This window comes from Cynocephalus volans, chromosome 10 (assembly GCF_027409185.1).
Source record: "Cynocephalus volans isolate mCynVol1 chromosome 10, mCynVol1.pri, whole genome shotgun sequence".
NCBI lineage: Eukaryota > Metazoa > Chordata > Mammalia > Dermoptera > Cynocephalidae > Cynocephalus > Cynocephalus volans.
The window spans coordinates 128,215,712-128,243,508 of NC_084469.1; the positions used below are offsets into that span (position 1 = coordinate 128,215,712).

A 27,797-nucleotide genomic window follows, 5' to 3' on the forward strand; every position below is an offset into this window, starting at 1 on the left:
TGTCGTGTTACCTGCCTCCCGCTCTTGGCTTCTCATTATGTTGAATGAGAAGTCTTGGCAGCCAGGAAACATTTCTGAAAGGACCTTGTGGTTATACAGGTGGGAATTGAAGTTAGTGTGGTTTGTCACATGTAAGAGGACACCAGGGGACAGGGCTTAGAGGTGTGTGTGCAGGAGCAGAGTGGGAATGATCTGGAGTTGGCACACAGTGGTTTTGCGAAATACCTGGGCAGCAACACTAGGGCAAAGCTCCAAAGGGCAGGTCCTCCAGGAGAGGAGGCCCGTGAACGTTCATGCTGCTGGCATTCCTGTCATCCAAGGAGAGGTTTCCCATATGTGGGGAACTCCATTTGGAAAGTGTCCCACTGGAAATGTGGAGTTGTGGAGCGTGGAGGTCATCTGGCTGCACCCCTGCTGCCTCGTTAATCACTTGACTTGGTGGGTCCGGGAACAAAGCTGTGTCTGCAGGGCCAGGACGTTTCCTTCCCGCCCCAGGCATGTGGAAGATGGGCTCCTGAGCAGCGACCTTGGCACTGCCACTTCAGTTCTCGGTTATTTGAGAAGTCCTTTGACTATTCTCTCAGATGTTGAATTTTCAGTTCTTGATGGCTCAAGTGACAGAGCAAAATATGTGGATCCTAGGTCTGGGGACCTAAAATCACTCTGGTTAGGTCAATATTTGTACTATGTTTGAGACTCTGATATAACCATTAAAAAAAAAAATGTACATACAAGTATATACTTATACACACAGCCATGTGCTGCATAACTACATTCAGACAGTGATGAGCCACATGTACAACAGTGGTCCCATAAGATTGTATACCATATTTTTACTGTACCCTTCCTATGTTTAGATACACAGATATTGTGTTACAATTGCCTTCAGTATTCAGTACAGGAACATGCTGTATAGGTTTGTAGCTTAGGAGCGATAGGCTGTACTGTATAGCTTAGGTGTGTAGCAGGCTGTACCATCTAGATTTGTGTAAGTACACTCTGATGTTCACACACCGATGAAATCGCCTAATGACGCATTTCTCAGGATGTATCCCCCTCCTTAAGTGACGCATGACTGTACACACGTGTGTGTGTATATGTGTGTGTGTGAATAGGGCGGGCCCATATTCATTCTTTTACTCATTCTTTCCAACAATCATTTGAGATTCTGCTTCTTGCTAGTGGCTGTGCTGTGTGTTGGGGATGAAGATAACTGAGTTTTCCAGGATCTCACAGTCTCTCAGAAGACACAAATACCAACACAACTGAACACAATTGAGTAGATCACACCCTACAACAGAGGAAGGAGCCAGTGCTTTCCTAGCGGAGAGGAGATTCACTTGGGGACTTAGCAAGTTATGCAAGTCTTTGATTTTTTGCATTGGCTGCTAAAAGCAGAGCCCCATTTAATACCATTCCTTCTACAGAGATCTGTCATGGGACTGGGATAAATGGTTCAACTCGTCCCAGCACCTGGCTGGCACCCAGGGGACTTCGTTGCCCAAATGTTTGTCAGGCAGTTTCTTGGTCTATTTCCTAATGTTTCCCAGCCATGGTCCACGTGGTCTTTGCTTGCTCCTCACTGCCTTCCTGCAGCAGTGCCCTGGGGGCCTGCACAGAGAGAGGCTTGGGCTTGGAAAGAGCCACCACCTCTCCGTAGCATCAGGCTTTTTCAGCTTTGGGATACAGCAATTTAGGCTCTTCCTCACCTTCTTTGCTGGGTATCACTGCCTTGGTCATGGTTTTAATCTGATACACAAGGGTCTTAATGGGCTTCCATAGCCACTTAGAACTGATACCGTTAGCCTGGCTAATGTGGTTAGCTAGCAAGTTTGTTATTCTTTCCAGATAAGTTATGTCTTAACCCAGTAAAGGATCTGCCTCTAGTTGACTCTTAAAAGTGTCTCTGATGGTGAGAACTTGTGGCTGACCGTATGAGGGGGCCTTGAAAACCCTGTAAAGATCATCACGGAGGATAGGTAGCACCCCAGGGCAGTTAAGGGCTTGGCCTGGGTTTGCATCCTGCCTCTTCTACTTACTAGCTGTGCTATCTTGAGCACGTTCCTTATCCTCTCTGTGCCCCATTTGTAAAAACCGGGTTGTTAGATAATAAAGGGACCTTCTTGGGTGTTGTTGAAGATTTAAATGAATGAAAAAACAAAGCACACTGAGCAGTGCCCGGCACATGGTAAAGACTCTCACAATGCTACCTGGTACTATTATGAGTTGACTGCCTTCTCTCCTAAGGTACTGCAGGGCTGATTCTGCTGACAGCTTTTCTGCCTCTGAGGAGCAGATCTTCTCTATTGTGGATAGAAGCTGATGTGACAGGCAGCATTTTGTCATGTTGAAGTATTTATTTCTCCTTCCCCTCTGAACTCTTTGAGGGCAGAGGCTATGATTATCATCCATTCGATTCAGTAAACTGAATGCACATCTGTTTTGTGCCAGGCATTGCTGGGTATAGTGATAAAGGTGAATAAATAAACACCAACATGGTCCTAGCTTGTTACCAGGGACCTAGGAAAATGTCTGTCTCCTCCCAGGTGCTGGGAGGAGTTGAACCATTTATCCCAGTCCCATGACAGATCTCTGTAGAAGGAATGGTATTAAAATGGGGCTCTGCTTTTGAGCAGCCAGTGCAAGAAGGGAGATATTGTAGGTAGAGGTGTAATAGTGGGAACATCTTTGTTTAATTTTCTTATCGAGACAAACTGCAGTTTTGAACAATGTGTGCTGTTCCAAATTTAACGCTCGACCTCCGTTCTGTTCTAAGGTCATGTGCACTCCTGGGGAGGTCCACAGGGTCTCATTCCATGCCTGCTCATGCACTTGTGGCCACACTATTTCATCAGTTCTGAGATGCTGATTATTTTTCCATTTTTAACATCTCTGAAATTGAGATACATCTTACACTGATGATATATTAAGCATTTTGTGAGAGTTTAATTGGCAGAATTTTCTCTTATAATTTACAGCATATTAAATTCAGTAAAATATGGCAGTGGTTCTCAAACTTTGTTGCATTTGGAATTACCTGGCTGTCTTTAAAACCTCCTGATGTCTGGTGCCCACCCAAATGCATTCTGATGTAATAGGGATGGGATAGGTCCTGGGCACCAGGACTTTTAAAAAACTGCCCAGGTGATTCTTAAGTATGGTAAAATTTGGCAACTGTTGAAATACAGTATTTCTGTTTTATTCAAGCGTTTTTTTTAGCTCTTAGGTTTGACGAACAGCATCCTTATAGATTCTGCTTATTATATCTCTGTCTCAATTAGTGATGTCTTTTCAACTCCATCCATTAATCGTCCTTTATATTCCCATTAGAATGTCAGCTCCAGGAGGGCAAAGATTTTGTCTGATTTATTCTCTGCTATATTCTCAGCACCTAGGCACATTGTAGACACTTGATAACTATCTGATGAATATTTCTTCTTTTATATTCAGTCCCCTGATAACTCATTCCACATACAATTTCCAGTGAAAGTGTTGTTATATTTAGATGATTTCCAAATCTGTTTCTTCATTCCCAGTGGTCATCTCTCAAGTCTCAATTTCACAGAAAATTCATTTCAAAACTTGAGCTCAGTGTTTTCTCTTCCCAAATCTATCCACAGCGTCAGTTCGTGTCTGAGTCCCACTCTTATAACCTGTTGTCATTTTCAAGTCTTGTGTTTCCTTTGCTCTCCCCATATTTAGTTACTCACCAAATTTTATGATTTTTTTTCCTGAAAATTCTCTTGAATTTGTCCCTTCCTTTTAATTTCCACAACACTGAATCTGTCTCCTCGTCTTCAACTTAAGATTTCAAGCACTCACATTATCTCATACCCACCAGATAGAAACTTGTTTTTTAAAAAAATGCTTATGGGAGTTTTAATATGTAGATATAGAGTATATGACTATAATAGCATAAAGGATGGGAGAAGGCAAAGAGAATTAAATTGTAAAGTTTTTGTATTATTTAGGAAATGACAAAGGCACTAACTTAGATTGTTATAAGTCAAGAATGTAAATTTTGAAATCATTAGAGTAACCACTAGAAAAATAACACAAAAATATGTACAAAAAAGCTAATAGAGGATAAAATTTTTGAAAATTTGTGTGTAGTGTAGTTATACAAATAGATGGTATAGCCTGCTACGCACCTATGTTGTATGGTATAGCCTATGGCTCCTAGGCTATAAACCTGTACAGCACGTTACTGTACTGAGTACTGCAGGCAACTGGAACACAATGGTAAGTATTTGTGTATCTGAGCATATCTAAACAGAAAAGATACAGAAAAAATGTGATATAAAAGATAAAAAATGGTTCACCTATGTAGGGCATGTACTGTAAATGGAGCTTGCAGGACTGGAAGTTGCTCTGGGTGAGTCAGTGAGTGAGAGGTGAGTGACTGTGAAGGCGTAGGATGTTACTGTACAATACTGTAGACTTTGTAGATACTGTACACTTAGGCTACACTAAATTTATAAGCAAATATTTTTCTGTCTTTAATAAGTTAACCTTAGCTTACTGTAACTTTTTTACTTTAAAAACTTCTAAATTTTTAAAAACTTTCTCTTTTCTAAAAACACTTAGCTTAAAAAACACATTGTACAGCTGTACAAAAACATTTTCTATTTTTATAGCCTTGTTCTGTAAGCTTTTTTCTTTTCTTTTTTTTTAAAAAAGATGACTGGTAAGGGGATGTTAACCCTTGACTTGGTGTTGTCAGCACCACGCTCACCCAGTGAGCGAACAGGCCATCCCTATATGGGATCCGAACCCGTGGCCTTGGTGTTATCAGCACCACACTCTCCCGAGTGAGCCACGGGCTGGCCCTGTAAGCTTTTTTCTATTTTTAAGATTTTTAATTTTTTTTTACCTTTTAAAGTTTTTTGTTAAAAAATAAGACACAAATACACACATTAGCCCAGGCCTACACAGGGTCAGGATCATCAATATCACTGTCTTCCACCCCACATCTTGTCCCACTGGAAGGTCTTCAGGGACAATAACACACGTGAAGTTGTCATCTTCTATGGTAACAATGCCTTCTTCTGGAATAACTCCTGAAGGACCTGCCTGAGCCTGTAATACAGTCGACTGTTCTTTTTTCATAAGTAGAAGGAGCACACTCTAAAATAATGATAAAAAATATAGTATAGTAAATACATAAATGAGTTACATAGTTGTTTATTATCACTATCAAGTGTTATGTGCTGTACGTAATCATATGTGCTATACTTTCATATGACTGGACAGCTCAGTAGGTTTGTTTACATCACCACAACATGCGAGTAGTGCATTGAGTTATGATGTCATGACAGCTATGATGTCACCAGGTGATAGGACTTTTTCAGCTCCATTGTAATCTTATGGGACCACCTTTGTATATGTGGTCCATCATTGACTAAAATGTCATTATGTTGCACATAACTGTATATAGGCAAATATAAAAGGATAAGCCACAAAAACACTAACCAAAAGAAAGCTGGTATGTCTTGAGATATTTTATGGCAAGAAGAATTTTACCAGAGATAAATAAGGACGTTTCATAATGATAAATGATCACTTTAAGAGGAAGTCATAATTAACCTAAATATGGCTGCACTTAATAACGGAACTTAAAACAAATAGACAAATTTACAATACTTCTCTCAGTAACTGAAACAAAAAGCAGAAATAAATCAGTAAGAATGAAGACAACTTGAACAGAACAATTAATAAACTTGACTTAATTTACATACATAGAACACTACATTCAAGAACTGCTGTCCTGTCAGTTGCACATGGAACACTTGTCCAAACAGGCCATATGCTGGGCACAGGGACAAGTCTCAATAAATTTTTTTTTTTTTTTTTTTTTGCAGCTGGCCAGTATGGGGATCGGAACCTTTGACCTTGGTGTTATAACGCAATGCTCTAGCAAGCGAGCTAACAGGCCAGCTGCCCCCGCCTTTTTAAAAAATAAATTTCAAAGGATTGAAATCATATGGAATATGTTCTTAAACTAGAAATCGACAATGGAAAAATAATGGAAAAAATTTTAAATTAAAAAAAACAATAAAAAACTTACAAATGTTTGGAAGCTAAGCAACATACTTCTAAATAAGTTATGAAACAAACAAGACACAAAATAGAAATTAGAAAATATTTTAAATTAATTGAAAAAATGCAATATATTAAATCTTGTGGGATATAGGAAAAGCAGTATGTAGGGGGAGATATATAGCTTTAAATGCACGTATTACAAATGGAAAGTTAAAATTTTGATATGTTTTTACTGTAATAAACTCAGAAAATAAAATAAAAAATTAAACCTAAAGTAAGTTTTAAAAAAGCGTATAATAAAGATAAGAGTTGGAATCACTGAGATAGAAAAGAGAAAAACAATAGAGAAAATCAACTAAGGCAAAAGTTTGAATTTTGAAAAGATTAATAAAATTGATAACCCCCTGGCAAGACTGTTCATGAAAGAAAGGAAGGAAGGAAGGAAGGAAGGAAGGAAGGAAGGAAGGAAGGAAGGAAGGAAGGAAGGAAGGAAAGAAAGAAAACAATATCAGCAAAAATGAAGGGACATCATTATTAATCCTACTGAAATAAAGTAATATTGAAAACAGCTTTATGCCAGTAAATTTAACAACTTTGCCAAAACAGGCAGATTTCTAGACAAGCACAATCTATCACCAGAAAAAAAAGAAAGCTTGAATAGTTCTTTATCTATTAAAGAAATTAAATCTGAAATTTAAAATTTTCCCACAGGAAAACTGTAGAACTATATGGTTTCATTGGCAAATTCTTCCAAACAATTAAGGAAAAAATAATATCAATCTTGAACAGAGTCTTTCATGGAGGAGAGAAATAGGGAATACTCCCCAACTTGCATTGAGATCAACCTAACCTTATTTTGAAATCCTGATAAAGACATTACAAGAAAGGAAAAGTACAGCCCAATATTTCTCAGGAACTCAGATGGAAAAGCCCCCCAAAATAAACAGCAAATCAAACCCAGCAATATACAAAAATTATACTACATCATGAGAAATTGAGTTTTATTTCAGAAATGCAAGGTTGGTTTAATGCTCAAAAATCAATCAGTGTAATTCTCCACATTAACAGAATAAATTAATCATCTTAATGGATAAAGAAAAAGTATTCAACACCTCTTTATGGTAAAAAAAAAAAAAATCTCAATAAACAAGGAGTAGAATGGAACTTCCTTAATCTGATAAATGATAGCTACAAAGAAAGAAGGAAAGAGGGAAACAAAACAAAAAAATAAAAACAACAAACAAAACAAAAAAACTACAGTTAACGTAATACTTAAGAGTGAAATTTTAGATGCTTTCTCCTTTCCTGAGTTTGGGTATAATACAAAAATGTCCACTTCTCACCTCTATGTAACATTGTAATGAAAATTCTAGTTAGTGCATTAAGGTGAGAAAAAGAAATAAAAGGTATAAAGATTAGAAAAGAAGATGTAAAAGAGCTATTATCTGCAGATAATGTTATTGTGGCTGAAAAATTTAGAGCATTAATCAAACTATTATATTCAATTAGTGAATTTACCAAGGTTGTTGGATGCAAGGTCAATATACAAAAATCAATTGTACTTTTCTATACTAATGATAAACAGCCAGCAAATTAAATAAAAATATCATGTGCAATAGCATAAAAATCAAATACAAGAATAAATCTAATAAAAGAGGTGCAAGAGATCTATATTAAAATATACAAGGCATTGCAATTAAAGAAAAATAAATGAAAATATAAACCACTTTCATGGGTTGGAAGACAATATTGTTAAGATGTCAATTCTCCCCACATTGATTTAGAGATTCAATGTCATCCCAAACAAAATATCAAGAGCACATTATGTGAGAATTGGAAAGCTGATTTTAAAATTTATATGAAATGCAAAGGACCTAGAATAGTCAAGACAATCTTGAGGAAGAATAAAGTAGAAACACTTATAATATCAGGTAGCAAGATTTACGGTACAGTTCCAGGTGTTAAGACAGTGTGTCATTGGCTCAAATTAGAGATATAAACTTAATGATGTAATGAAATAGAGAATCCAGAAAGAGGTCAATGCATAAATGCTTACCAGATTTATAGCAAAAATACCACTGCAATTCAGGGGCAAAGAATGGTCATTTTAGCAAATAATACTGGATCAACTGCATTATCTATATGGAAAAAAATGGACTCAAAATTTTACCTCACATCATACACAAACATTAATGCCAAGTGAACCATAGATCTGAATTTGAAAGGTAAAACAATAATCTACTAATCATAAAATTTAAAAACTGATAAATTAGGACTTATCAAAATTAAGAATATCTGTACTTCTGTTCATTAAAGTACATAACTAAGAGAGTAAAAAGACAAACCATAGAATGGGAGATGTTTACAATACTTTATTCAACAAAAGACTAGTATTCAGAATATCTTTTTAAAAACTGCCAATCAACAAGGAAAAGACATTTAATAAAGAGGATATCTAAATGGATGAAAAAGATACAAAAACTGCTTTACGCCATTTGATATTGGAGAAATGCAAGCTAAACCACTATTGTATTTTACTACATATACACCAGAATGGCTAAACTTAAAGAATATTGGCAAAGACGTGGAGCAAACGGAACTTTGATGCATTGCCCGTGGGAGTGTATACTGGGAAACCTGTGTGGCAGGATCTATTCAAGCTAAACATATATGCCTATTCGATGACACAACAAGGTATTTATCCAAGAAAATGAGTGCGTGTATCCAACACAAGACGTGCAAAAATGTTTAGAGCAGCTTGATTTATAATAGCCCCAAACTGGAGTCAATTCAAACATCCATCAGCAAGAGAATGGATAAGTCAATTGTGGCTTATTCATACAATGGAATAGTTCTCAGCAATAGAAAGGAAATAAACTAATGTTACAACGTGGATGATTTTCACAGACAGAAACAAAGAATGCCTGCTATTTGATTCTATGTATGAAGTTCAAGAACAGGCAAAACTATTCTATCATGACAAAAATCAGAGCAGTCGTTCCTTTTGTAATCAAAGGTAGTATCCTGGGGTGTTGGAAATATTCTATATTTTGATCTGAGTGTTGACTACACAGGTATTAATACTTATAAAAATATTCACAGAGTTGAACACTTAAGATTTGGTGTTTTAGTAAATGACGCTTGATCAATCGTACATCAACAAGGAATAAAATGAGTCTGGTATCTTATCTCATTTCCCTGTGTGTTTATAAGCTATTAATAACAGGAAAATTAGAATTATCTTAAATTCCCAGCAATGAGGAAATAAAGTACATAGGTACATCCTTAAATTACGAGTATGAAATAGCATTAAAATGTTTTAATGAGTTTGCTGTAACATGGAAAATGCCTACATCATTGGGTGAAAAAGGCAGACCACAAAAATTCTGTATAAAGAATATTCAAAACTATATAAAAAGGTGTACAGAGAATAACCTGGAAGTGACACTAAAGTATTAATAGTGGTTAGTGGTTATTGGTTGTCCTGGAGTGGTGAAACAATGAGAGGACTTTTTTCCTTATTTTCTGTAGCTTGCAAAATTTTAAGGCTTTTGTAATGGCAGAATAAACTTTTAAGAGTGATTTTTTCCTTCTAAAATAAAAACAGCCTTCAATCTCCTCTGTTAACTGCTGTCCTGCCTTATTAGTCTTTCAAGCTTTCCTGTTTTCTATTCTCCCTACAAAATGTATTCCTACTTCCTGCCGCTGAGTACGCTGTCTTCTTGCTTGCCAGTTGCCATCTCACACTGTCCAATCTAGAGAGAAAGCTTTTGGGTTGGATGCTCTTTATTGTCAAGTTAATGAAAGAGGCCCAGGGCAGGGAGGCTGTGGATGCTTCCTTGTTGCCCAAGACAAGGAATCAGAGTAATGGAGTTCAGGTTCTGTTCAGAGGAGGCATGCCAGTTTTCATGCACCTGGTGGGTAAGCAATTGTTTGACAGGTGAAAAATGTTTCATTATAGATACCCTAGGAGGGCAACAGCTGCAGTCCGAAGAGGAAGTCTCCCCCTCCGTCATTTCATAGGACCAGAGTTCTCCGCACTTCCCTGGGGACTCACAGATCCACAGAAATAAAGCCCATCTCCTCCCTCTGTGGGCAAGCAGCAGCAGCTGGGCAGAGGAGAAACGAGAAGCCTACGGCTGTGACATTTGCAAGACTCTAGACAGAGGACTGTTGGAGACTGAGGTTTGGTGATTTCTGTAAGAAGGGATGATGGATTGAATGGGTGGAAGGAGGAAAAGAGGGATGTGAGAATGCCATAGGAGGGAAGTGTTCCAGGTTCAATGGAATCCATCACAGTCTACAGTGTGTGTTCTCTTTGAGGAAAGCCTTTGGAAAATATAGGGAAGTAGCTCCCTCTTTCCTGGTCATTGGATAAAACTGGGTGGCAAAGAACTGGCAAGGCAAGCTGCAACAACAACATGTAAGGGATCCAGGGATATAGGGAGCCAAATCCTGATACCTTCACCCCAGATGTGGCCGGAGTAACCCCATTTTCATCCATTCCACATACCAGCTGCATCAGTTAACAACGGCTTCCTAACAAACCTTCCCAGAGCTCAGTGGCTTAAAACAGCAATCTTTGACCTAGCTTGTGATTCTATGGGTCAGCAATTTGGGCTAGGTTTAGCTGGGGGTCTTTCTGGTCTTGGCCAGTCTCAGTTGATCTTGGCAGGGGCTCACTTGTGCATCTGTGGGGGGCTTCCAGGAAGTTGGGGCTGGCTGACCGTGGGCTGGGAGGCCTGGGTTCTCCTCTACGTGACCTTTCACTCTCTCAATGGAGGAATAGCTTGGGCTCATTGGCATGGTGGCCCCGGATTCCAGGTGTGGTAAGAGAGGTAATAAGCCCTAATTCACAAGCACGTTTCAAGTCCATCCTTGTGTTATGTTTGCTACTATTGCAAAGCAGTCAGACAGCTAAACCTAGATTCGACGGGTGGAGGAACGGGCTCCCCGTCGTGAACGGTAGAGCAGCAGAGTCCATTCGGTATGCGTAGGGGGATGCGAAGAAGTCGTGCACATTTGAAATGCAGATTCTCAGATGCCCGCTCAGACCTATTGGAGCAAATCGATGGGAGAGAGGGTTCTTTGTAAGTCCTCCAGGTGATTCCTCCTTCATATTTTTACATATGTTATTTGATACTTATGAAATATTACATGTGATATATACCTTTTACAAAATAAAGCCCAATAATATATTCACGAACCTACCACTCAGCCCAAAAGCTAGATCATTAACATAATTTATTTGTATTTATATTTACCTATGTGCTTTTCTCTTATGCCTTCCTCCCGCCTCTCCATGACAGCTAACATTTTACACACTGTGTTTCCTATTCTGTTAAAAAATTAAAAAATATAGTTTTTGTTTCATTGTTATCTATACCTATACAATATATTGCTGAGTTTTGCTTGCTTTTTCCCCCCTCCAATAAGAAGTTTATTTATTTATTTCTTGAATTTTTTGTGATAAAATATCTACATTAAAAATTCTGATTTTAACCATTCTTAAGTGTACAATTCAGCAGAATTATTTACATTAACAATGTTGTGCAACCATCACCACTGTTTCCAAAACTTTTTCATCACTCCAAACAGGAACTCTGTACCCATTAAGCAATAACTTCTCATTCCTCCTCCCCCTCAGCCCCTGGTAACCTCTAATCCACTTTCTGTCTCTGTGAATTTGCCCATTCTAGATATTTCATAGAAGTGGAATCCTATAATATTTGTCCTTTTGTGTCTGGCTTCTTCCACATAATATGTTCTCAAGGTTTATTCATGTCGTAGCATCAACATGAATAATATTAACTGCATTCCTTTTTATAGATGCATAGTACTGTATTGCACTGGATGTAATATCACATTTTGTTTATCCATTTATCTGTTGATGGACACTTAGGTTGTTTCCACCTTTGGACTATTGTGAATATGCTGCAATGAACATTAGTGTACAAATCTCTATTTGAGTCCCTGATTTCAGTTCTTTTGGGTATATATTCAGTTCTTTTGGGTATATATATATATATATATATATATACCTAGAAGTGGAATTGCTGGGTCATATGGCAATTCTCTGCTTAGCTTTTTGAGGAACCATCAAACTGTTTTCCACAGAGTGTGCCATTTGACATTCCCAATTTCTCTCTGTCCTTGTCAACACTTGCTATGTTGTTGTTTTTTTAAAATTATAGCCATCCTAGTAGGCATGAAGTGGTGTCTCGTGGTTTCGATTTGCATCTCCCTAATGACATTTCCCCAAAATGCTGAGCATCTTTTTATGTGCTTTTTGGCCATTCATATATCTTCTTTGCAGAAATGTCTATTCAAATCTTCTGCCATGTTCTAATTGTCTTTTTGTTGTTGTAGGAGTTCCTTATATATTCTGGATATTAAACCTTTATCAGATATATGATTTGCTTATATTTCCCCCTTTTCTGTAGATTGTCTTTTCACTTTCTTTATATTGTCCTTTGATGCACAAAAGTTAATTTTGATGAAGCCCAGCTTATCTGTTTTTTCATTTGTTGCTTGTGATTTTGGTGTCATATCTAGGAATCCATTGCCAAATTTTGCTTTGTTTTGAGCTCTGTAAAAGTGGTATCGTCCCAAATGTAATCTTCTGGAATTTTCAGTTTTCTGTCAAAATTGTGTTTATAAGATTATCCATGTTCTTTTATTGTTTATTCATTTTCATGGCTGCTTGAATGTAACACACACTATTTCTTATATGAATATAACACAGACTATCCATTCTTCTACTGATGGACATTTGTGTTGTTTCCAGTTATTTTGCTGTTACATCAGTGCCACCATGAATATCCCAAAGTGCTTCTTTTATACACTGTAATTTAAGACCCATTAACCTTTAAAAAAAAAAAGCAGGCTTTTATTGAGTTGCTATTACATTTCAACTGAATAGTACTTGGTATACACAGGTGCAGACATTTGGCTGAAACATTGGTTTTTCTCATCTGTCTGTTTGGATGAATTACTAGACTATAAAACCATGAGAATCACTGCCATTGGTCTGAGTCAGTCTACGCTATAGCTTCAACTACTTTGTGTGATTTCTTGCAAAGAGCAATCAGAGAAGACACAAAAATCACATTTTACTGAGTTCAGGTTGGAGAACTTTTTAAGCAATAGGGAGATGTCCACACAGGGTGGGGAAAATAATTGTGAAAAGGAAATGCTTTCTTTAGAGTCCCATGTAAGCTATTGCAGAAGTGTCTATAAGGGGTTTGAAATAACTCAGAGAAAAGCCCTTTTCAGTGCTGAAAACCCTCCAAAATAAAGAGACAGACTGATGCTTTCTCCCCGCGTCCTGCCCCATTGCTTATTTTGGGAAATGCTTTGGCAGGTACGTGGGGTCATGTGGCTGCCAGGTTTCTCTGGGGTTTGTAAAAGAACACCACGGGAAAATCAGGCATGAAGCAAGAGCTCAACTCTTAAAAGGGGTGTTTGTAGTTTTGTTACCGGAACACGCCGGTGACCTTAACAAGGCCAGGGTTGTGTAGACACAGGAATTACAAAATCGAGACGGGGGTGAGGTGGGATACCAGAGGCATAAAAGGAGAAGCAGGTGTCTGCACAGCACTCCCCTTCCAGAGGCAAGACAAGCCAGAGATGAGGTAAGTCCACAGCTTTGTCCCCACTCCTTGTTCTTTATTTCATCCTTTTTGCATACATTGGTATAGAAGAAGCCAATAGGAAAGATGCTAAAATATAACAGATATGGGGCAAACGGGCTAAATTACAGTGAGTTAAAGGGTTCAGTGTGCTAGAGCCTCTTTTTCCTGCACCCATAAACACAGTGGTTTCAGACAGGGCTGACTTTCCCGGGAGACATGGTTTATGCTAAGGAATACCTTTTTCCCCGAGGTTACGTTTTCATCTTCCCAGGGGATGTCAGTAGCTCCCATGGTAGGCTTCCTGGCATTTTAAATATACTTATTCACAGGCTTTTTTTCCTTTTTAAGAATGTATAATAAGAAAGACCAATAGTGCCATGTTAAGTGACACAACTAAGACACTTAGATTTTATGAAAATAAAAGACTTTTTGAAATGTTGAAATAACAAGACTAGGAATTTGACAGAACCATGCAATTCCTGAATCGTCAACATCTGTGAGTGCAACAGGAAACTGGGACATGTGGCCTGTGTGCTGTGGCCATGGCCACAGCCATGCTTTTGGGATGCCAGTTCTCTTCCAGGTAAACGTCTGGCATTTTGGGGTTTAATATACCATTTCCTAAAGGCAAATTATCATAAAACAATAGAAACAACATATAAGTGTTTTAAATTATACACAGTATTTAAAAGAACTTTTATTATGAAAAAATTCAAAACGTAGAGAGAATAGCATAATAAACCCCATGTTCCCATGTTCAGGTTATCTGCGTTTTATTAGCAGTATCTTCACAGCCCAGTACCTTAGGGGTGCCTGAGGGAGGTTTCTCTTTGCTGGGGGAGCACAGATATTATTGCCAATTTAATGTTTTCTGAACGTGGCCAGAAATTGGGGCCCATTTACTTACCTATTTGCCTTCCTGTCTTGGAGTCCCTTTGTAGATTCCCAGCAGCATAGAATTGTTGAAGGCTGGGAATCTGTAAAAGCGGGCATGTGGGTGGGTAGAGGCAGCTTCTTGATCCTAGCACTTCCATATACCTATTTTCTTTTCTGGCTGTTTTGTGGGAGGCATGTGTGTCCATGTGGGTGGGTGAGCTGTGAAGCAGGGAGACCAGTTTTGCACTCCTTCCTGTCTTCTCTCTGCAGTGCCCTCACAGCCGTTGTCGCCTTCTTGCTCTGGGGACAGCTTTTTGCAGTGGACCCTGGCAATGATGACACAGATTTTGCAAGTAGGTCTTTGGGTTTGGGCAAGAGCTGTGTACCCTCGACACTGCTCCATCCCAATTTGACCCTATCAGACCAGCACTGTCTTTGGGAAGGTCCAGTTCCCCCTTCTCATTCTAATTTCTGGGCTTTCAGTATCATGAAAAGCATTGGGGATCCTGCAAGAAATGAGGGGGAATTGCCCTTTCCTTGGCTTCCGTTTGGGGTGAAGGGAGGTTGATGTGCAGAGCAGCTTCCACTCATCTGACTTTTCATGGGCTTCTGGGAGCAATTTCCGAATATCAACCTCCTCTTCTGGTTCCTTTTTCTTTGCAGATGACAGCTGCCCAAAACCCCCTGAGATTGCAAATGGCTACGTGGAACACTCGGTTCGCTATCAGTGTAAGAACTTCTACAAACTGCGCAGTGAAGGAGATGGTGAGACCTGGACATGTGTCTGTGCGCTCCACACACCCCTGCCCTGACATTTCCGTGGTGGATAGGGCTGGGGTGATTGGCCAGAAAGTCCAGGAGATTTAGGTTCTAAAGGGTTTTGTCACCAGTGACTGTGGTTCTTTGGTCAATCTAACTTTTCTCAGCCTCAAGTTTTCTCTTTTGTTACTGTGAAGCAATGCCACGTAGCCTACCTATTTCAGCTTAGATCTATGAGATGTGGTCCAAGGACAGATGATGATGACAATAGGTAACTCTTACCCAGTTATTCCTACAACCCTGGCACTGTTCTAAGTGCCTTTTATTGACTTGCTCACTTAGTCCTCACAGCATGCCTAGGAGGAGGTACGATTAGCATTCTCACATTGCTGATGAGGAAACTGAGGCACAGGGAGGTTGAGTATCTTGCCCAAGTTCAGGCAGCCTGTAAGAGGTGGAAGCAAGATTAGAACCCTGATCCCCCAGGGCTGGCCCGTGGCTCACTTGGGAGAGCGTGGTGCTGACAACACCAAGCCAAGGGTTAAGATCCCCTTACTGGTCATCTTTAAAAAAAAAAAAAAAGAACCCAGATCCCCAACTGCACGCCTCACCACGACTGCCATGGTGCCTCCACACTCCAGGAGCTCCAGCATGGTGCTCCTGCCCTTCCTCCTGGCACTCTCCTTCTTTGTAATTCTTCTCTTTAAGTACCTCCTCACTTCATGCTAGGTCCAGACTCGATTTCTCTTTTGGCTCATTTCTTTCTTTTTGTTTCAGGAGTGTACACCTTAAACAATCAGAAGCAGTGGGTGAATGAGGCCATTGGACAGAAACTTCCTGAATGTGAAGCAGGTGGGTACTGAGGACTTAGGGCATGGGGAGGCATCTAGGGAGAAATGTCCCAGAGGCACATCTGCCTGTGTGGCTTCCTTGGGGCACATAAGAGCCCAGATGAGGAATCAGGGAAAACCGCAACTGGTCACGAAGGGTGACGCTGGATAGAGTTCACTAAAGGTCATGTTCATTTGGGCCTGAAAGGCACTGACTGACACCACTGTCTACACTGCCCCCAGACCAGGAGACTCTATGCATACAGATGGCCTGTCTAGAGAGCCCGGGGTCAAAGGTAAAGCAAGCTCCAGGAAGCACAAGTCAAGTGAGGACATATAAAACCTTAATCCACAGAAGTACAAGGTACTTCAAAAAGTTCATGAAAAAATAGAATGAAAAGATCATATGAATCTTCTCATGAACTTTTGGAAGACTTCTTGCACAACGGTGGCTGGAGTGGGCTGGGACTTAGGGTTTCCTGTCACTAGGAAGAGCTGCTGCTTTCTGCTTCTCCCTCTTGGAACAAGAGGATTTTGCCCACCTTCTGCTATTAGTGTGTGGAACTACCAACCTGCCTTGTATTAACTGCAACTTTTATAAAATCTGAGTTCCAGCCAGTGCTGCTACAGGCCCCTCTTGATTCGGAGAGAATGAATTATTACAGCTCCTAGTCTTTCCAGTGAACTTCAGGGAATTGTGGACATTCCTTTGTTGTGATAAATTGTTTAAATATACATACGGTTCATCAGCCAGGGTTTAAACATCTCAGTGTTACTTCTTTTGTGAATTAGAAAAGCAGGAAATAGAACTCTGCTTTGTGACGTAAACAATTTAAAAAAACAAATTATTTTAAACTGGAATAATTTAATTTAAATTTAAACAAATTGGAACAATTTGTTTAACAAATTGTTTTTAATTTAAACAAATTGGAAATGAAATGAGCAGGTGGTAAGGGCAAAGTATTTAAATAATTCTGGCTCTGAAAAAAATGAGCAATGATAGTTTAGACAGCAGCAATAGCCAGTTGTCTAAACTATCTAAAGAGGGGCTTTCCCCCTCTTACCCAGAGTGGGAGACTTTCAATTTCTACTCCTGAGTTTCTTGCTCTCCTTGACAGTATGCGGAAAGCCTAAGAATCCGGTGGATCAGGTGCAACGGATCCTGGGTGGACATCTGGATGCCAAAGGCAGCTTTCCCTGGCAGGCTAAGATGGTCTCCCGCCATAATCTCACCACGGGGGCCACGCTGATCAATGAACAATGGCTGCTGACCACGGCTAAAAATCTCTTCCTGAATCATTCAGAGAATGCAACAGCCAAAGAAATTGCCCCTACTTTAAAACTCTATGTGGGGAAAAATCAGCTTGTGGAGATTGAGAAGGTAGTTTTCTACCCTAACTACTCTGAAGTAGACATTGGGCTCATCAAACTCAAACATAAAGTGCCTGTTAATGAGAGAGTGATGCCCATTTGCCTACCTTCAAAGGACTATGCACAAGTGGGGCGTGTGGGCTACGTGTCCGGCTGGGGGCGAAATGCCAACTTCAGGTTTACTGAGCATCTGAAGTATGTCATGCTGCCGGTGGCTGACCAGGACAAATGTGTGCAGCACTACGAAGGCAGCACAGTGCCCGAGAAGAAGACACCAAAGAGCCCAGTAGGCGTGCAGCCCATCCTGAACAAACACACCTTCTGTGCTGGCATGTCCGAATATCAGGAAGACACCTGCTATGGCGACGCTGGCAGTGCCTTTGCCGTTTACGACCCGGATGAGAAGACCTGGTATGCAGCTGGGATCCTGAGCTTTGATAAGAGCTGTGCTGTGGCCGAGTATGGCGTGTATGTGAAAGTGCCCTCCATCCTGGACTGGGTTCAGAAAACCGTAGCCAACAACTAATGCAAGGGTGGCTGAGAGACCTGGCCTGAGGGCAAGTTTTCACCCTGGAAGAGGGGACAGTGGATGGGAATGGGTGGAAGACATGTTCTGGAGCTGATGGGGGCCAGACCTGCATTGCTGGGTCAGTCAATAAAGAGCTTTCTTTTGACTCACTTCTGTGCTGTTTTTAATCCTGGGCCTTTTTTATCCTCTAATTTATGGTAGAGGGGCAGCCAAGTGGGACAGAGTCTACTGAGAGTATGGCAGAAAATATACCAAGCCAACTGGAAATCCCTAAGGTGATACAAACTATTTCACTTGGGGAATCATGCTCATTAATTGCCTACTGAATGTTAGGCCTCAGAAAGGTAGTTGTTTTACAGAAAAGGAAACAGAGACTCAGAGAAGTTAAATGATTTGCTTAAGGTTACACAGCTTTTAAACAGTGAAGCTGAACCTTGAACCTGTCTGAATACAAACTCAGAGGTCTTTTCACCGTACCCTGTTGTCTCTTAGAACTGAATTAGGAGAAAGGGTTCAGGCTTTTGAGCCAGAAAGATGCTAGCTCAAAGTGGGATTAAAAAAAGTGTTTTGATGGCTATAATACTTTATTGTTTGTGCTCTAATCTACCTGCACTCCCGAAAACAAAATAAGATGTCCTAAAGGTAGGATCTCTGGACTTGCTGGGTACAAGTCATAGCATGGCCCAAAGTTTGCTGAGTGTGTTGAGCTCCCTGGCCATCAGTTCCCAGCCTCTTCCCCTTTCTGGTTTAAGTCCCTCCTCTGGGACTTAAACCAGACAATCTCCAAAGTCTCTACCAGCAATAATGTTCTCAGACTTCATAAAGAGTTAGGAGTCACGAGTCTTTTCCTCAGCAGGAACTGTTTTTCCTACTTAGAAGAAACCCACCCTTTACCAAGAATCAGATGTGAGCCACCTGAGTCTTATCTTCCAAAGATAAGGGTCTTGCTATTAAGGGTCTCTCAGAAGAAAGGTTCTGGAACTCACACATGAAGGAAGTTCTTCTTTCCTGCTATAAGCCTTCAGTACACCGATCCCTCACAATACACCTTCTTCTAATATTAACATGTGGCCCTTCCTTCTCATCGTACAGAATGTCACTGGTGTCACTATTTTTTCACTGAGATCTGGCCTTTACTGAGAAGTTCTCTTCACACGCACCCGTCAAATCCATCAATAAATTTCAACAGATTAGAGCTAGTGGACCAATGAAAACATGGACCTATATTCTAGAACCTGTGAAAGAAATAATATCCAGAAACTGAAAAATAATAGTCAAACACTTAAAAAAAAAAATGCCTCAGAATACAGTCAGTTATACATTTTTCTTCTCATAGTATCTTCAGTACTAAGTTTTCTTGAAGAACTATCTGATTATATTACGTGGCTTCTGGTCGCCACTCAGGAGGAAAATAATAAGAGAAAATTGGCATGTTCTCCATCACTCATCCTCTCTGCTTCCATGCAGCATCTCCTGCTGTCCTGACCTCAACATGTGGGTTGCAGCAACGCCGGACTCTGTGTTGCTCTCTCAACCTCCCTGCTGTCTCCAGCCCCTGGGTCCTTCCCCTTCTGCGGGAGCGCCTCCTTCTCTCCTTTAAGACTCAGGCACTGCTTCCCCTCAGAAGCCTCTTTCCCTGTATAGGACGCATCTGCATATAGGAAGCATCTAGCAGAGGTTGGGGCATATAGCACGCACTCAGTAAATACTTCTGGAATGGAAAGCAACTAAGATAGGATCAAAAACAGAAATCAGGACCTCAAGGAAAGATTCCCTAAAGAATTCAGGAGGAAAGAAGATATGAGAATTTTATGCATGCAAGTTGTGAGTTTTTGCTGGGATCTGAGTATTGAACACATATCAAATGCTGTGTGATTTAGGCTATGAGCAACAGAAAACACGACTAACAGTGACAGGCAATGAAGACATTTTATTGTTTCAAAGAAGCCTGGAGGGAGGCAGGTCCAGAGTTCACTCGGGAGTTTAATACCTCATCAGGGACCAGGCTCCCTTCATCATTCTTCTCGGCATACTGATTTTTCCTCCTGATGCTGGTTGCCTCATGATACTAAGGTGGCTGCTGTGTCTCCACACATCATGATTATAATCAAAGGCAGGGAGTGGGGGAGAGGAGAAGACAGAGGTTTTGAGAGGAGCAGGAACTTGCCCACGGTTGTGCTGGGGGCCCTGGAAGAGCAAGAATTCTTCATAAAGTTATGAAAACAGGCAAATCTCATCAATGTGGTATTTCTTTCCAACAATTCTGACATCTTTTCAGTCTTCGGCCCTAGAAATACAATTTTCTGCCTCAGGAAAAGGCAGCAACTCGGACTTCTGGGAGAGATCTGCTCCTGCTTACTAAGGGTAGTCAATTCCTTGTTCAGATCAAACTGGATGCTTCATAGTGAAGGCTCAATTCTCACTTCTTGGGCAATTTAATAACTTAAAAGCTAGTAAAATGAGTCAACCAGGACAGTGTTTTATAAGTTTAAGCCAGAAAGTTTCCAAAATAAAACACATTTGCCTGCTATCAGCAGGGAATTATTTATTCCAAGAGAAACTGGGGTAATAAGGACAGGAGATAGGAGAGCATAAGGAACGTGTGAGCAGAGGAACAGGTGAGGGGGTGTGTGTGCATCTAGGGTAAAAATTAAGTATTTTTGCTCTTATGGGAATTGATTTTCCATTTTACTTGTATATCAAATAAACATGGTTACATCAAATTGTGGTAGCTAATATTTAAGAGGATTCTGTATTATCTTAAGGGATAAAGAAAAGCACACTATAAAGAGAAGTATAAAAAGTCACCCAGGGAGACACCACCATTGACTTGACTGCTCTGCAGCTGGCAGGGAGTAGACGCTGAGGCATCCCAGATCATCAGAGTGCCAGTGTGCTCTTCCACTCAGGGGCAGGGTATTTTTACATACAAGTCAAACCTCTTCTCTGCTGCGATGCTGAAGACGTTTCCGAAGGACCCCAGAAAAACAGCACCGCTGGGTATTTAGGCACCATTTCCAGATGTGCCCCTCTTCATCTCTGACAGCAGTCACTGTGCTAAATGTCTTGATAGAGAAGGTCATATTTGGGAATATTCTTGGGATCAATAGGACTTTGGACAATAAGTTTTCCCCTCATTGCTCCTCGATAGATTACTTCAATCAAATCTATGAAATCTTGTTTGGTTTTGAAACTTCCCACAAACTTGGTGTGATCTGGAGATCTAGACAGCATAGAAGAGAACCACTTTCAGAACTTTTAATAATTACTTGCTGAAGACTTTTAGGGTAAACAAAATAAATAGTAGCTTTGTAACTTTCTTCTTGTCAAGGAGACTTTAGACATAAAGCCTGACATAGATTTTTCTGTTGGCTTTTCCCATATGACTAAAACCAGTGCTGTGTTCTATGGCATGGCTCTCAGGGCTGTGAAAGAAGGGCCATAAGCCCATTGTTAACCACTTCATTCATCACTATGTAACAAGAAGGAAAGTCACCTCTGTCACCCAATAATATGGGTATACAATTTGTGCAGTGCTCTATTTAAGTGACCAATTAATTCAAATTCATAAACGAAAAGTAGGGTTTAGTTTATATTAAACCTACATCTGTAAATTATTATAGTCTTTATGATGTATTTGTGTTTTCAGACTTATTTTCAGAAATAAAAACATTTAAAGCTAAATAAACAAGTAAAAAATAAAACCAGTGAAGTGGGCCATTAGCCTGAAAGCCCTGTCACCTGAAAAGATTCTGCTTCCAAATCTATTTTAATCATTTCTCAATTCATTATCAAGTAGAATTCACTGAGTGTGGGAGTGGGCATAGTTTGTTTGTTGTTTTTGGCCAGGCACTGTGCAAAGCCCACTAACTAGTTATGGTCTCCAAGTTCCAGAAACTTATACTTTTGAGTGGTATTAACAAGTTGTTTTTTTTTTTTTCCCCCAAATATTTCAAACACCAGGTGTGTTTAGTGTAGAAATTTTTTAGAAAAAAAATTAAATCACCAGTGAGGCCAGAGGTCACCTCTTGGTATAGATCCTTCCACTCTTATGTGTAAGCATTTGTGTATACGCGTGTACATACGTGTTTTCTTTTTTCACAATTAATGGGAATCATAATATACAAACCAGTTAGTTATGAGCTTTTTTCCAACTAACATATACTTCTTTTAAAGTCATTCACTATATATCTACATCACCATATTAAATTCCTGGACATGCAATTACTGCATTAAAAAGTTTAAACACTTTTAAAGTGTTTGATACAGTGTCATAAATTGCCCTTTAAAAAGTTTCTACTGAATTAATACTTACATCAGCTGTGTTCCAGGAGAATAAACAGCTTTAAAACATGTAAAATAGACAATATTTAATGCACTTGCAAATAGATAATGACAAAGCGGCTACAGAGATCTAGACAAGTGGACACCTCAACCACAGTAGGAAATGATAAGAATTATACGCACATTCAATAATAAATGTTAAGTTTTGTGACGCTAACTGGGGGGAGTGGAAGGAATTAGAGAAGACTTCATGTTACTTATTCTTGATGGGATTTGTTGAAGAATGACTTCAAAATTCTGAGTAGTAGAAGGTAGACAATTTGGCAAAAGGGAAGCATATCTTAGTCTGCTGGAAATGCTTCTTTTATAAATGCCATCTACCCATTCCAAAAGGTTAAGAACAACTACTTTGTCTTAAATGAAATTCCTGGGGAACTTTTTAAGTTCTACATTTAGCTAATATGGCTCTTCTATATGTTCTAGACTTAAGGAAGGTTAGTGCTTCACAACTTAAGTTGAAAATTAAAATTTGCCAATCATACCTGAAAGACTCTCATTTTGTACCAAGGTTTTACATAAAAAATTAGAGAGTGCATGAATTGAGGAAATAGTACCAGTATAAGACTCACAGAACCAACATCACATGCAAACAGGTGAACTACTGTATCTGCTCAGATAAAGAAAACTTTCAGGACTGTAATAACTTCCAGTCAACTTAACTTACCCATAATCCACTTTCATATGTTGCCCATTGAAGAAAAATACAGTAGATGGAATATAACTGATGTCAAAATACTGTGTATAAACTGGAGTTTGGTCCACATCTACCAGGTATATAGTAGCCATTTTACTTAAGTCAGAAGAGGTCTTAGAAAGCTGCAAATGACCAGAGAGATGTAGGTTATAATATGAGAAGTAGTTAATGTTTTTTATGTGAAACTTTTTACTACAATAGAGTATTTTGTTTGAAAAAATTCCTGGGCCAAGAATCTAGCCCATTTAGGTTCCACATTAGACACAGTGTAACTTTATCATTCAGAGTCTGATTGACTGGCAGGCTTATGAGAGCGCCCTGGGTAATACTGTGTCAATATATTTCTTCCTTTTTTTCTTTCTTTGATTGTTTTATAAAAGTAATTCATGCTCACTTAAAAGAAAACAACTCAGAAATATGTAATGCAGACACTGAAATTCCCCCAAATCTCTTTCCTCCCAATACTCCCAGAAATGGTAATTATAATAACAGCAAATGCTTACATGACACTGTGTGCTAACTGTCCTACGTACTTTACACTTGTTAACTCATTTAATCCCTACAAAATTCCTATGAAGTATGCACTATTAGAGTCTCCACTTTATAGATGAAGAAACTGAGGCACGGAGGGAGGTAAAGTAATCTTCCCTAGGCTACACAGCTGAGCAATAGGGCTGGGATTTGAACTTTGGCAGCTTAGCTTCAGAGTGTATACTCTTGGCCTCTGTGATATTTCCTCCTCAAGGGTCTTTATCCTCTGGTCCTTTTCCCCTTGTGATAACATATCACAACACTCTTTTAACCACAGTACTGAGGATTCTTACACTCAATCCCCACAGTGGATGGCAGCAAGAGAAATGGTGAGAAGACATCTTAGTAGTGGTTAAATCTCTCTTCATAATAAACAGAGACAAGAATATTCCAATTCTGTCCCATACCCCTCCTCCTTACTAATCAGAGTGGGAAGATGTGCTGTGAAATCAGAGATTATCACCAGGCACATACTGGAGGTAGCACACTAGAAAAGAGTATTTTCAGGGCTTGACTGTTAGTTCAGTTGATTACAGTGTGGGTTATAACACCAAGGTCAAGGGTTCGGATTCCCATACTGACCAGCTGCCAACAAAGAAAAGAGTATTTGAGTATTTGCAGCTAGAGAAAACTGAGTTCAAATCCCAGTGCTGCAATTTAGTGGATCTGTGCCTATGGGAAGTTACTTCACCTCCCTGGCATTCATTTCCCCCACTGGGAAACGGTGCTACTATTATCCTGCTGTTATGAGCATGGAAAAAGAGCATGTTCATAGACGCTTAATGTTTTCTGCTCTTCCACTGCCTTGTCAGTGAAACTGAGCTCTGACAGCTGCTACTGGGGAAGGACATCCAGACAGTTTCAGCACAATCACAGATTTGGGGGGTCAGGTCAGGGCAGGCACATGAACAGTCTTAGTGAAAGTGTGGTAATGAATCAACAGTCAGGGCCGACCCTGTGGCTCACTCAGGAGAGTGCGGCGCTGGGAGCGCCGAGGCAGCGGGTTTGGATCCTATATAGGGATGGCCGGCACTCACTGACTGAGCATGGTGCGGGCGACACCAAGCCAACGGTTACGATCCCCTTACCGGTCACACACAAAAAAAAAAACCAAAAAACAAAACAGTCATCATGTCCCCAGCCTTGACTCTTTCCTTTCATGTATTTTGCAGATGCTGAAGTGAGAATATACAGATTTTTAATAAAAACCATTTATTTAAAACATTCACTTACAATGTCATCTAGCTGCAGGCAGACAGGATCTTCATCTCTCCCAAACCTGAGAACCAACACCTTCTCTGCAGTGCTTTTTATTGCCTGATCTACTTCTTTTTTGCTAGTCAGCTTGGGCAACAGAAAGCTCATCCTGAAATAATTCAAATGTTAATCTTCACTGTCAATCCTGAAATAAATTTGCAAAAAGTTTAAAGAGTTTAGATTAAGTGCATGATCCCTAATTAAAGAAATGAATTTTTAGAGTAGGTCATGTATTCACATGGTTTAAAAAGAAACAATATAGATAGGTACACCGTGAGAAGTCTCCCTCTCCTTGTCTCCCCTCCTTGGGCCTAGTTCCCACTGCCACATTCCCCTCCCCACGCCAGGTAACTGCTTTCATTAGTTTCTCATGTTATCTTTCAGAGTTTTATTATGAATTCACAAGAAAATACACATATGTCTTTCTATATTTTCTCCCTTTTACTTAACCCAAAAGATGGCCTGTTGTATTATTCAGTTTTTCAGCAGGAAGGAGATAACACCCTCAAATTTGGTAATTTGGAGAGAATTTAATTAAGGCAGATGTAGGAAAACAAGGTAAAGCCAGTAACTGTGGGGTGCTGTTCCCACCCCAGGCCTGAAGGAGCCATGGAAGGCAGCAGTTGTAAGAACCATGTGACAGAGAGTTGCGTGCAGGTCAGCCTGCTGTTAAGGGATGCAACCACTTTCCTCCCTCTGACCTCTGCTAGCACTCCTGTGGGCTGACTCCAATGGGAACCAGAGGGCAGGAGAGCTGCCGAGGGAGGCATGCCTCCTGGTCCCAGAGCAGTTTAGAGGAGGAAGAGCAGCTCTGGAGGAGCAAAAGGCAGATGCTCTGCCTGCACACTACACCCACTCTTCTGCACTTTGCACTTTATCCTAATGTATGAGGAGCTTCCTGTATTTCCATAAAGAAAACTTCCACATTCTTTGTCATAGTGGCATACTATTTCATGCATACAGAGTACTTTCTAAACAATCTTTTATTGATGAACAAATGTATTATCATGAGTGCTGGCTTAAAGATTTTTGGTGCACACCTTACTAGGTGGACCTCATCACAGGGCAAACAGATCAACTGAGAGTGTGTGGAAAACCACAATTAAATGAATGAATTGTAAAATACTGAGACAGAAGGGGACTATTCCAACTCCCTCATTTTACAGACTAGTTTACTTATAATTACACTTGTAGTTACAAGAACAAATACTAGAATCCAAGCCATCAAATTTCTAGTCCCAAACTCCTACTTTTATGATTGGAAGAAATTTCACTTTTGAGAAACTCTTTGAGCAAGCTTATTTTTGAGGCCATCCATAAGGGACTCCATCAAGATAGATGATATTTTGAATTCAGTCCCAAAGTTGGCTAATGCTATAAAAAGGGAGGATTTCTTTCTCTATTTTTTTTTGTCACAAGTCACATTTCAAGATACAAATTAATATAAATTCATACAGGAAATGAGATTGTTCCAGTAATAGGTCATACTTTAAACAGAGAAGCTGACTGCCAGAAGGGACTTCATCAAATGTGAGTGGCAGAACAAATTACTACTGAAATGGAGAGTAAGTCAAAGAGAAGACAGACCTGTCCCACCAGTAGAATTCAAACAAACTCCAATTCCTCTATGTTACAGATAAAAAAGAGGAAGTAAGGAGGAAGCAATGTTGTCAACAGGAAAGCCAGTAGTGGGACTGAACAAACGTTGGAAAGAAAAGAGGGAAACTAAGAAAATGTCCATATCCACGGATACCAACAGAGAATTCAAAGAGGTACAATGGACAGTAAATACGTTTGGAAAGTTAAGCTTTACTAGTAAGCAAAGAAAAGCAAATTAAAAGATACGTTTAAAAAACTCATAAAATTAGCAAAAATTAAACAAGATAGTAGTACGTAACAATGACGAGAGAATGAATGGCAGGCATTCATAGTCTCTGCTGGAATGTACAGAGACAAAACCTTTCTGGAAAGGAAGCTGACCTACTCTAACCAACGATTCCATTTCTGAGAATTCTTAGTGAATAATTAGACACGTGCACAAAGACTTATGAACAAAGGATATTCACCCCACTTAGAACGGTGAAAAACTTGAAACAACCTAAATAGCCATCAGTAGGGGACTGGTGAAATAAATGACAGTACATTCCTGCAATGTAATATTATAGATCCCCTAAAGAAAAAAATTATAAAACAGTATATAAAGTTTGATCCCACTTTTGTACAAAACCTAACTATAATGTATATGTACATATCTACACACACAGAAAACTGGAAATAAATATCCCAAACAACATCACTGGTTATCTCTGCGTGTGAACAGATGGGTGATTTTTATTTACATCGGGGCATGCGTCCCTATATTCCAAAATATCCGGTATATACATATTTTAAAGACGCCTGTGGTTGCGCTACTGCTGGCCCACAGCCGCCAGGGACGACGACACTTACTTTACTCGTGCAAGTCAACTCCCCTCCACTGCAGGGCCATCAGCAACCCTGAACCCTTCACGGAAGAGCAGGATGGTAGCGGCTCCTTTCTTGGGCCTGAAACAGCGCAGCGACTCTAGTCCAAAACAATCCAGGGGATGTTGCCTAGCAACCCTCGTTGGACCACTCGGAGAAGGAAACGAAAAAAGAAAACGCATAGGCGCAGAAGATCAACGAGCGGTCACTGGGCGCCCCAGCTCAACAGTCCAATAAACAAAAGAGATTACTCTGGCTTTCGTCCACTTTGACCGACTCTCACCGCAAGCCCGGGCATCACTTCCGCCCTTATTACACATGGCCGACCTATTTCCGTTTTGCACTCCCGTCCCGTCCTCAGGTTAGAGGCGGGGTGTCGCCTCTCAGACTAAGTGTGATTGGTCGCAAGAGCTCCAGAGGAGGACACTCTAGCCCTGAGAGTCTGGTCATATTCTGTCCTAAACTTG

The 27,797-nt window shown here is 40.0% G+C and overlaps 2 protein-coding genes across 4 annotated transcripts; one reads left to right on the top strand and one right to left on the bottom strand.

Annotated features, from left to right (window-relative positions):
- The first annotated feature begins 13,542 nt into the window (after nucleotides 1–13,542).
- Nucleotides 13,543–18,154, top strand: LOC134388882 (haptoglobin). Of its 2 annotated transcripts, none has more exons than XM_063112228.1 (5): nucleotides 13,543–13,676; nucleotides 14,823–14,905; nucleotides 15,216–15,317; nucleotides 16,089–16,163; nucleotides 17,260–18,154. In XM_063112228.1, exons 1-5 carry the CDS (start codon nucleotides 13,672–13,674, stop codon nucleotides 18,036–18,038), a joined length of 1,044 nt encoding a protein of 347 aa, XP_062968298.1. In that variant the 5' UTR covers nucleotides 13,543–13,671; the 3' UTR covers nucleotides 18,039–18,154. The 2 variants fall into 2 exon arrangements, with proteins under 2 accessions (XP_062968298.1, XP_062968297.1); XM_063112227.1 differs by lacking the exon at nucleotides 13,543–13,676 and adding an exon at nucleotides 14,195–14,259.
- A 1,797-nt stretch (nucleotides 18,155–19,951) lies between these two features.
- Nucleotides 19,952–27,621, bottom strand: TXNL4B (thioredoxin like 4B). 2 transcript variants are annotated; one of them, XM_063112032.1, is made up of 4 exons: nucleotides 27,316–27,621; nucleotides 24,844–24,976; nucleotides 23,050–23,201; nucleotides 19,952–21,264 (listed from the first exon to the last, which is right to left on the bottom strand). In XM_063112032.1, the coding sequence occupies exons 2-4, from the start codon at nucleotides 24,973–24,975 to the stop codon at nucleotides 21,099–21,101; spliced, it is 450 nt and encodes a 149-aa protein (XP_062968102.1). In that variant the 5' UTR covers nucleotide 24,976; nucleotides 27,316–27,621; the 3' UTR covers nucleotides 19,952–21,098. The 2 variants fall into 2 exon arrangements, with proteins under 2 accessions (XP_062968102.1, XP_062968101.1); XM_063112031.1 differs by having other exon boundaries at nucleotides 24,844–25,012.
- Between the last annotated feature and the right edge of the window lie 176 nt (nucleotides 27,622–27,797).

Coding starts and splice junctions, on each gene's coding strand:
- LOC134388882 (XM_063112227.1), top strand. CDS start 14,219: ATGGCCACAGCCATGCTTTTGGGATGCCAGTTCTCTTCCAG. Junction 14,260..14,822: donor GGATGCCAGTTCTCTTCCAG/GTAAACGTCTGG, acceptor TTCTCTCTGCAG/TGCCCTCACAGCCGTTGTCG. Junction 14,906..15,215: donor TGATGACACAGATTTTGCAA/GTAGGTCTTTGG, acceptor TTTTCTTTGCAG/ATGACAGCTGCCCAAAACCC.
- TXNL4B (XM_063112032.1), bottom strand. CDS start 24,975: ATGAGCTTTCTGTTGCCCAAGCTGACTAGCAAAAAAGAAGTAGATCAG. Junction 23,202..24,843: donor GCCTGCAGCTAGATGACATT/GTAAGTGAATGT, acceptor GGTCATTTGCAG/CTTTCTAAGACCTCTTCTGA. Junction 21,265..23,049: donor CATATGAAAGTGGATTATGG/GTAAGTTAAGTT, acceptor TATGCTGTCTAG/ATCTCCAGATCACACCAAGT.